This window comes from Leuresthes tenuis, unplaced genomic scaffold (assembly GCF_036924035.1).
Source record: "Leuresthes tenuis unplaced genomic scaffold, fLeuTen1.0.hap1 SCAF_11, whole genome shotgun sequence".
Classification (NCBI taxonomy): Eukaryota; Metazoa; Chordata; class Actinopteri; order Atheriniformes; family Atherinopsidae; genus Leuresthes; species Leuresthes tenuis.
In genome coordinates, this window is record NW_027325365.1 from 24,379,679 (window position 1) to 24,390,455 (window position 10,777).

General features: G+C 40.9%; 1 protein-coding gene across 1 annotated transcript; it reads right to left on the reverse strand.

Annotated features, from left to right (window-relative positions):
- Nucleotides 1–355: 355 nt before the first annotated feature.
- LOC140318411 (beta-1,3-galactosyltransferase 1-like) lies at nt 356–10,555 on the reverse strand. The gene is made up of 5 exons (XM_072396222.1): nt 10,458–10,555; nt 9,098–9,257; nt 4,461–4,721; nt 472–1,311; nt 356–440 (listed from the first exon to the last, which is right to left on the reverse strand). The coding sequence occupies exons 1-4, from the start codon at nt 10,481–10,483 to the stop codon at nt 712–714; spliced, it is 1,047 nt and encodes a 348-aa protein (XP_072252323.1). The 5' UTR covers nt 10,484–10,555; the 3' UTR covers nt 356–440; nt 472–711.
- Nucleotides 10,556–10,777: the final 222 nt, after the last annotated feature.

Consider the following 10,777-nt stretch of genomic DNA (forward strand, 5'->3'; position numbering starts at 1 on the left):
ATGGCACTCCTGTCATTTCACACATCTAGTGACCGATCGTCACAACAACATTTCACAGCAGTCACAGGAATAGTGAAAATGTTCGGATCAAAGCGCCATGGCCAGCAATTAGTGGAGAGAGAAAAATACAGCCGATCTAACAAGGAATGTCCAGACATGTCGGGACATGTCTTCTGAGCTGAAACGACACATTGCATTTTGCTGCTGACAGAATACTGTTGCGTTTGCTCATACAAGTAGTTTCCATTGCTGAGTATGTCACCACAACTTCGCTTTTTAAGGGTTGCAAAGGAAAAATCAGAGAAAGAAACATTTCAGTTGACGTGCGACTCTGTATCAATTAATTGCACTTCAGATTCACTTCAGATTACTGACAGTAAACTTGCTCACATCCTATTGGGTGTTATTCACAACTGTGGAATGTATGGCAGACTGTCTGGCTGGCAACATGTTACATGAAATAAAAGCAACAGAAAATCTACGAGTCTTCTGAACGATAGAAGACGAAAAGTAAACATGTATTTTTTGTGCAATCTTTGCATGCAGCTGTAAAATACACTTCTATTTGCCACAGAATTAACATCTGTCTCACAATCTCTGTTCCAGTACCAAAAACCAAGAACGTACCGCAGGGATCATCATTAAGGGAGTTACACGTGAGGCAAACAGAGCAGTGTTATCAAGCAGCAGCAGTTTGTGACGCAAAGGTGTTCAACATTTGGCTTGTACTTGAGTCTGATATGTTTCCCACACTTTCAAAAGCTGCTCAGAGTTTTCCAGTATTGTCGTGATGACAGACGTCCAGTAACAGTTGCTTATTATGAAAGGCACTCCAGTCACAAACAAACCATCACGAGGAGGATCTGTCAGCACAATTCCCAAATGTCTCAAGCACAGGCCCACGTACACATCTTCAATATAAACAGCTTTAACGTGCGTGGATGCCTCCAGTATCCTCGCGGGTAAATCCAGTGAGAACACGTAGCCCAGTCCCATGGCATAAGGCGGGTAGGTTGACTCGGGGAAGACGGTGACTGGCATGAACCACTTTGAGTCATGGTCTCGAAGAACCTCGGCGTCCCTTACAATCAAGCCTGTCATATAGAGATAGTGGGGGGCCTTCAAGAGCATGTCGACAAGGTTGTGTACGTTGAGGAATATGTCCGAGTCCACCTTCATGGCAAAGGTAGCGATGGAACACTGAGCACTGAGCCACTCCAACATAACCATTGTTTTAATGGTGAGATTCTTGTAGCTGTCCAAGAAGTTACTTTGGAGAATGTCATGATGTCTCTGGCTTTCTTGTAACACCTGAAATAAGCAAGACGGGACAGAGTTGAAAGCATTTTGATTTGTTTACAGCCATGATTGTCTGCAAGGTTTAAACTCATTATACACTTCTGTTAGGTTTACAAAAACCCCAGAGCATAAGATATGGCTCAGTAGCGCTAAAGTATTACATTGTGTTCGTGATCTACACACAAAAAGGTGGTTGGTGTCTCAGTTTGTGTAGAGCAGAGACAAGAAACCTGTCGATTGTCAAATGTCTGTCGGCAGGTGAGGTTAGGTGCAACATTCTTTCTGGCTCAGACTGAAAACTCACTAAAACTGTCTCAAATTAATGCCACAGAGAAAAAAACCGTGAGCAACCATGAGCACTAAAGGCTTTCCAGCAGGTATCCATCAGACATTTGGGTATGTGGTGCCTTTAAAAAGTAAAAGAAAATAAAAAATATTCTTAAAACCACCCATTGCGTTAGGCATATTTAGTTGTTTTTTTTCTGAAAAATCTTGCTCTGATAGGGAAGTGTTTTCTTGTGGGCTTCTCTCGAGAGGCTCAGAGAGTTACAATGTGGAGGGAAGACACATTTTCCTACATTTGATGAAATTCGAATAGTTGAAGAAAATCTCCATAGAAATGAATGAGCTAGAGTTGAATTGTATTCACAGTGGGGTGAGGGAAGATTTACAAAGCTTGATGTGTTCCCATTTCCTTCTACATTTAAAATACGTTTTTAAAAACACATTAAATATCTCTCACTGTTCCCTGTTTCTCAAAGTTTCACAGATTTTTAACAAAAAAATGCACACCATTATTTAAAGTGCACTACATTGTGGGTGGATAATGAGGTAAAATGCCCAAGATGTCTTTTAAATATCACTTTTCCCAGCTGTGAAAACATATCGATTGGCTACTACATGGTTATGTGGCTGTAAGGGAGTTTAAGCAAATCTTCACTGCTTTCGTTGATGGCAGCAGGGGCAGAGACAGTTTAAGATAACTGAAGACAGATGACTGTGTGCTCTCATCACAGCTTCACCACACACACAATTCACCAACTTTGTCAGTTGGTGGTAACAGGAAGAGTGCATGGCAGTCATAGTTAGTGACTAAGATGAATTCATGATAAGCTTTCATGAAAAACAGTTGAAAGGTCTCTTCTACTACAAAGTAATGCTGTCACAATGAATCCAGTATATGGTGTAGCATTGCCTTCCTGAAATATACATGTGGCTGGGGGCACATGTTCAAATTGAAATTGAAATTGAAATTTGCTTTATTTGCATGAATGGTAACCATTGTTGCAGAAAGCTGAAACATATACTTAAACATACAATTCAATTATGATACAATGTTACATAAAATATGAATGCAATTACATGTTATTTATATTAGATAGATTTAATTTTAAATAGGTAGATAGAAATACATGAACTATTTTATACCATGCACATTCTACACCAAACAGGCAGAGTGTTATTAGGAGACTGTGTTTTTGTGTCTCTCTCAGGCTGTGACATGTCCTGACATATTTTGCCGCCTCTATGACACTGACGCTGCGTTCTCCAAGCAGATGTTTAATTTTCTCCTGATCAGAAAGTGTATCAAAATCTTGTTGTTTATCTTTCATTTTTGAAAGACAGTGTGGACAGAGCTGACACAGCCGCTCCTCTCTGGGCAGACATGTCTGTCTGTGTCGGCCTCTCTCTAAGGCCAGGCTGTGGTTGCTGAGTCTGTACATAGTCAACGTTTTCCTCAGTCTGGGGTCGCTTACAGAGCTCAGATAATCTGTCATGGAGTATTGTCTGTTTAGGGCCAAATAGCATTGGAGTTTGCTTTGGATTTTGGTTGCAGATGTCCAATAGTTGATGTAATTGTTTTTTTCTTTAGTTATAATTTTGTGAGGCCGGATTGTGTGAGGGTGGTCTCAATGCTCTGTGCTGTTGGAGCTGAGCCGGTGAACCAGCTGGCTGAGGGGACTTCTTTCTTTGCTCTCCTCTTGCATTGCAGGACTTTGTAGTGGTAGGAGCTGGGCTCGCTGGCTTTGAGGTGCTGGTAGAATTTGAATAGTTGTTCTTACACCAGTTTATACCTTTATTTTTTGACTTAGCTTTTCCAGTAGTACGAGCTGCCAGTTCCATAGGTACTAATACACTCCATACCATCAGACTATTGAGCTGAGTGTTGACAAGAAGCAGGACAATCCTTGGCCTCTTTAGACTCTGCACCCACGATTTCCAAAAATAATTTCAAATTTGAATTCATCTAACCACATAACCACTTTGTCTCAGTTTATTTTGAGTTAACTTTAGCCCAGAGGAATCCATGGCGATTCTGAATCATATGGCTTCTTCTTTGCATGATAGAGCTTTAACCTGCATTTGAGGATGGCACCTCAATATCAGATCCTCAGAATCTTTTGATGATATTATGTTCTGCATGTGATGAAATATTAAAAGTCTTCACAATTTTACATTATGGAGCATTATTTTGAAAATGCTCCACAATTTGGAAGATGCAACATTTCTGCAGATCTCTGGACCACTGCCCATCTTTACTTTTGAAGGACTCTTCCTCTCTGTGGTGCTCTTTTTAAACCCAATGATATTGTTGACCTGATGCCAACTAACCTAAGTAGTTGCAACATGTTCCTCCAGCTGCTTCTTTTTTGTACCCCTTACTTTTCCAGACTTTTGTACACCCTGTCCTTAACTTCTGAGACGTGTTGCTGCTATCACATTAAAGATGAATTAATATTTGTCATGAGATAGTAAATTGTCTCACCTTCAACATTCAGTGTTTCTTTGTTCTTGTGTAAGAAACATTGGTTTATAAGATTTGTGAGTCATTCATTCTTTCAAAGAAGTTTAACACGATCCGCAGTTTTCAGTCACATACCATTGTCACTGTTATTTGGAGTTCACTCTCAGTCATTGACGTTGTGAGAAATGGGGATATTTTTAATTTCAGGCACCACGATTTTTGTTTTTCTTTCCTTCAGCAAAGGATAAATGCCTTCAGATGGACAACAAACAGTGACATTTAAAATCCCTGCCACAGTGCGTAGTTTTCACTCTAGAGGCATAGTTTGTCTTCTTTCTTACACCTGAATGATTGAGAAGCTGCACAGCTATGGTGAGAGAAACAGCACAGTAACATTAGAAGGGCATGACCTCACCTCTGGCTCAGGGTGCTTTGTCCCGTCTCCTTCATTAGACAGTCCCAGCAGGAAGAAGTGGCGGACAGTTTGGCCCAGAACAGTGGTTTGAGTTCCCCACGTTCGGCGGATTATATCACGGGCCTCTCTGTTGTGCGGTGTGACTGGGACCATAAGAACCAAGAATGGTCTTTCCTGCTGACATCGCTTTGGTTCATCCAAAATGAAATCGTATTTGTGTGGATATTCCACAAAGTATTCTAAAGTTGATGAAGTCTGTAACTGGAAAAGATTGTTGGGTTTTAGTTTCCTGTTGCATATTTATAGTAAAAGAAGCAACGCTTTTAGAAAGTCAAGATACTATCTTTAATATGTTTCAGAATTCTTAACTGAGTAACAGTTGCACACTCAAATGACACCATACTTTCCCCTCTATCAACTTTAAAAAAAGTGTTAGACCTGAAAAAAAAATTACACACTTCCCCATTCTATATCCTCCCAGCTCATTTTTGAGAAATATTTTCAGTTTCTCAGTTTATCACTAGCAGATTTTCACTTCTGCTGCATGCCCCCTCCCTGATGCAAAAACTGTGTATTCCTCTCAGCCCAAGCTCACAATGTCAGAGGACAGAGGACTGGAATTAGTGCCCCAAAAAACACAGTTTCAGCTTGGAAAAACTACAAACAGACGGTATAACTTCAGAAAGAAAATAAATGAACATATGAAGGCTATACAAAACACAGAAATGTAGCATACAGTTGCCCCATCTAGCAGTTTCCACAGTCCCATGGTGAGTCTTTCCTACATTTGCCACAGGTGTATCTGCGGCAGCGTACACAAAGTTCGGTGCTTCTGATATTATTGCAGAGTATTGCACATCTGGCACTGTGTCTTTTTCTTCTGAGAAACTCTCATCTCATGACGCTGCTGTTTGTGTTCTTCCCCTTTTGCTTTTTCATGCAAAAGCCTGTTCCAGCATGTTCAAGCTCCAGCATGAACAATTGGCAACTTTCTTTGGATACTGTACATGCTTTGTACAAGACGTGTGCAGTTGTGACAGCCATGTTGTAAAACACATGGGCCATCTCCGTGTTCCTGCACGCACAGAGTAGTTGTGTAATTTCTGATCCATGATATCAACGCCACATTTGAAATGGTTTTAATCAACAACATTGTTTGGTTTTTGTTTTTGGGTGTCCACAATTTCCACTTTCTGATGCATGATGCTCAGAAGACAAACGGATTTCTTTTTTTTTTTTGTTGCAAACACCGTCAGCAAGGCACTTTCAGATGTGATCACCTGTGTGGAGTACAACTGGCGCCCCAAGGTTTCCTTTGCAGTTGCTGGTAGCTCCCAATGATTTTTGCTGATGGTGCCAAGCAGAATGAAGAAGCCTGTTAGCCAAAGACAGAGAGGTGAAGAAATTGTCCATAGTCACAGTCCTTCCCTAGTCCATAAATGGTTCCATCAATTTCAAAACAACATTCTCTGACAGCCTCTCTCCCGTCGGACGAGTGGGATTTTTTCCCAAGTAAGGGATGGCATTACACAAGTATTTTGTGTCCAGATCTGCTGCAATCCAAAACTGGTTTGATTCCAAACTCTTCAGGCTTGGATGCAATTAACTGCAGAAAGGGACAACAAACCTTTGAAGGAAATAACTGCTCATCCACGGTAACATGTTGCCCTGGACTGTAGGACGACACACAATTCTGAACAAATTGCTGCCAGATGTCTGAAATTGCTACAAATATGTCCGTTTATATGCACTTCTTGCGGCTGTCCATGTTGTCGATGGAAAGGGACATCTTTATTTCAAGAAAGGGGGATTATTATGAAACGGGGCATTATGGCTTTGATATCTGGGTTGCCGAATCAATTGGCCCACATGAGTCGCATGGCACCTATGTAGCCCTTGGCAGGACTTCGAAATAGGATTTGCGAAGAACACCATCAGCTCGAAGACACTCAGTGGGGTTACATGAGTGCCATTGGATCGGATTAATGGCTAAATTACAATAAAACTGAGTTATTCAGTTCATGTCGACACCTTAATCTGACAAAAAATTGGATCGGATCGGGTTACTTGCGATCAAATTAAGACCCCAAGATAACTCAATCCAAACATACACTAAACGTGCATGTAGATGGCAGAAGCATGTGGTGAATTGGATTGAGCGTTCTGCGCATACTCGAGATTTTTTCCCGGGATCGTCACCCTCAAGTCAAAGGAGACTGATTATTATTGTTGTTGTTGAAATAAACAGCATGAAGGAGAATGCGCCGTTGTGCATCGCGTTTGTGCCATAACCAGCTCATCACAAACTAAATGTAGAGGAATGTAGCTACATCTTGCTCTTCGTTCGCCATTTTTTTCTAATACCTCAGTTTGTTGTTGTTGTTGTTGATGGTGAAGGAATTGGCTCCGTTAGCGATAGTTAAAATGAATACAGCGCCCCCTATTGCACCGGGGTATGACATGCTTTGTGCAGTTGTGACAGCCATGTTGTAAAACACATGGGCAATTATTTATTCACCGCCACATATCCAAGGATAATTACCCTTGCTCAAATAAGGAGCATAACCCAACTATAGCTATAATTGAGTTAATATCATCATGTAACCCCACTGCCAGCTGGGATTTGTTCAATGGCCCTCCTGGACTGTGCAGTCTCTGATGGTCAACAACATGCTGATATCCAAAAAACACAGGAAGCTTTAAAGGCAACTTGTGATTTTGCGTTTTGCAAACTCTGTTGGTTCTCCAGATCCATCGAATGCTGTCTGTGGCATTTCATGAGCAGAAAAATCTCCAACTTTGTGGCGGAACCACACAGTGCCATCTTTGGCCTTCTCTGTGGATCCAGATGTTATGCCCACATCTGCAACTTTTTGTTCTTTATTACAAGGGCGGTTGACATGAGTCGTGTCATCCTCCACATCTGACGTGGCCTCTGTGTCTGAACTGTCCTACTCAATCACATACTTGACCACCCGTCTCCTGGTGCGTCTTTGGGGAGAATTTACTGGTGCAACAGCAGTCGCATCCTCATCACTTGACGGTTTTCATTCTGAAATGCGAGGTCCACATCTCCACCATCAGATTCACAGTCCGACATGCTGTAGAATTGCTAAAGCCTCCTGAGCTCTGATCCTTCTTGGTTGCCTTGGTTGTGACATTGTGAAGTCTGGCATTCCCTATTTATGGTTGTTTCTTTCCCACAACATTCACACCTTTTACGACACTTCCTTCCCCTCCCTTCCTTCGTCAAATCTAAATTGTATGATGCCCATTGAGTCTTACAAAAGGGCACATCAGCTATAATCAAACCCACGTGAAAGAGGCTATTTCTCAGGTAACACAATTGGTCTTATGCCAGTATGGTTTTTGTTACAAATGGTATAGTGGTAAAATGGCAAATATTTTGGTTATGTGCCTTTTATGTCCAGTGATTCTTACAGAAGGGCACATCAGAGTTGCTGGCATGCAGAATATCCTGTGTGGGGGGGTGGGGTGCTGGCAGGGACACACCTCAATGATTAGGCTTTTTTACACAACAATGGGAGGCAGCTAGTGGTGTGTTTGACTTATTCACACATTTGGGGGGGATTTCATTGCAGACTAAAGTCTGCACTTTGGGGTCAGACTAGACAACTAGGGTCATGTTCAATTCCACCACATGATCCAATCAAGCAGCACTGTAAGCCGTTTTCAGGTCTCTTCTCAAAAAGTCAGCAGTTTCACATTTCCAAAATATCTGAACTTCTCTTCTTGACCAACTAATCATAGAAATGACAGCAGTGTGCAGAAAATCAAATCTGACTTTCAGAGTTCTTCATGCTTTTTTTTTTTCGCTGCAAACTGTGGCCAAACATTTACTTTAATGCTTTTTAGATCCCACCTTGCTTTAGGCAAAACCTTGTCACAGGTCAAGCTTAGATATGGCACATGGGGTTGTTAAAGCACTGCATTGCAGAGAGGCGTAAGGGTCAGCTGTTGGTACAACACAAGTAAGACAAAAGTATGACCATGAATCCCGGCCTTCACAGTTCATCCATTCCCCTGTATTTTGATTTTGGGGCTAACTTGAAGAACTTGTTTTTGTAAGGGTGAAACCAACAAGTCCTCCATTTCATAGGGACATAAGTAAATTGTTTTATCCCGTTGAATTTGACTCATAACAGTAAAGTTCCACACCTACAAGCATCAAAAGGGAAATACGACTCACATCGGTGTTTACATAGTGGAACGTAAATTGAAAATTGTTTGTTTAGAAAAGCTGCCAATTTCTAATTCTGCTGAGCAGGAATGTGACATAGAACTCGTCTGCAGATCAATGAAAGAGTTGAGTTTTTCACTTTGTTGCAACTTCAGAAATAAAAAAACATGCACCCAGTCACAACAAAAGTTATCTTTTATCATAATATGCCCCCTTCATGGCCAGTCTTACAAATAAATGATAAAAAATACTTCTGTACTGAAACCCAATTTGATGACAGCAACTGCAGGAACAGATACAATACAGAACATGTGGATCTCATGTCTGAACCTTACAGATCCAAATCAAATCAGATGAAAGGGGAAAAGAAAAAAGTGCCGATCAATATCATAGCTGCTGTTCAAGATTATTATCAGAAGCCAGTAAATATACTTACACTTTCGACTTGAGTGGTCTTATTGTCGTACAGTCGCACAGTCAAGCTTTTTATCCATGAGTGTAAAGGCCATGACCTCAAATTCAAGAGAGTCCCCATCATGAGAAGCAGCATAGAAATTAATAAACAGCGTCTAGCTTTTGTCCACCGAGTCTTTTCACTGCAGAGACAAAGAGGAAACATCTTTAATGCCTTTTATCCGAACATCAGCTGCATCCATTTCAGTTATGCTCTGCTGCCAATGTTAAGTGTCCATTAGGATGTGCATCCATCAGGAGCCACCACAACCTCAAGGCGAGCATATTACTGCAAGCACAAGATAATTGTAGAGGAAAATGTTCCACTGTACACACCAATATGGAGTGGAATATACTTGAAAACTATACCAAATACAAGAGACAATACTTGGCTAAACTACTGTTTTATATTTATACATTCTTTACATCACTGTAAGTCATTTGCTGTCATTTACATAAATACTGTAACTAGTAATACTATAATGTCTGTAAAAGTGAATGAAAAAGTTCCTCATTTTTTGTTTTTGATCATTTTAAGGTTTGCTTGAGTTTGTGGTGAGACATGGGAACGCTGTAAAGACAAGATTCAAGATAGAAATTGAGAGGTTTACACTCCTTCCCGTGTGCAGCAGTAAGGTTTTCAGTTGTCACTATTCCAAGTTCCAAAAGTACCAGTCATTAACTTATCTCTTGGGTGTAACTGCCTGTTCCACACTGATCAAAACCTGCAGTAACTCAACCACAGAAAAATAAACAACCAGTGCCTTGCTCCGAAAAGACGAAATGTTTGCACCAGAATAAAAGAAACAATCTTCATCACCTTCTGTCAGTAATTCGTAGACAGAAGCACTAAAAACAGCAAATCAGAGGGCAAATTGTGACGGATATTTCCAAGTTCCCTACCGTTTGGTGAGAAAAATCCCCATGGAGATGGAAAAAGTTTGAGCAGGTTTGGCAGAGGCATGTGGTATCTATGTGTGCTTTTCATTCAAAAGCAGCACATTTCCCTTTTGAAACAAGGACAAGCAGAGACACGCTGTGTTGTGAGACGGCTCAAACAAGATCACCAAGTACAATTAGACTACAGGTTTAGATCGCAGTGAGAAACAAACCTGCCGATATATACGATTACACTTGCATTGAGCTTTAGAAATTCAAAAATGATACTTGCCTTTTGCTGTCTAAAATCCAGATAAACATCCTGATTGCATTATGGAGTGCAGTCTCTACTGTAATTAGTCTGTTTGATCCATTTAGATTAGATCTGCTATGAAAGGTTTCACTTTCAATTACTGCCCTGAGCTTCAACCTCACTGTGTCTTTAGAGGAAAGTCGAAGCTTACCGTTTGGAAACAGAGCTCTCCAGCATTGTTGAGAGGCAAATGATGATTTCAGAGCCAAATGTCTAGAACAGCAGTGAGTCAGGCAGAGGAAGTTCCGGTACTGTGCACCTCGTGTCTCGCTATATCGTGGTTTGTGGTGAGTGTATGAAACAAACACGTTGACTTCCTTGAGAAAGAGCTTGTGCCCTAGAAGAAAAGCATCAAATGACGTGCCAATAACTGTATGTATAGAGTCTATATTTGTCAATGGTGGATATTCCATTAGGAAGCTTTTAAACAGGACGCTTGTCAACATCACTCAACATGTTTGGTAATTGTTA

Coding starts and splice junctions, on each gene's coding strand:
- LOC140318411 (XM_072396222.1), bottom strand. CDS start 10,483: ATGCTGGAGAGCTCTGTTTCCAAACG. Junction 4,722..9,097: donor AGACCACTCAAGTCGAAAGT/GTAAGTATATTT, acceptor AATCTTTTCCAG/TTACAGACTTCATCAACTTT. Junction 1,312..4,460: donor CAAAGCACCCTGAGCCAGAG/GTGAGGTCATGC, acceptor TGCTTATTTCAG/GTGTTACAAGAAAGCCAGAG.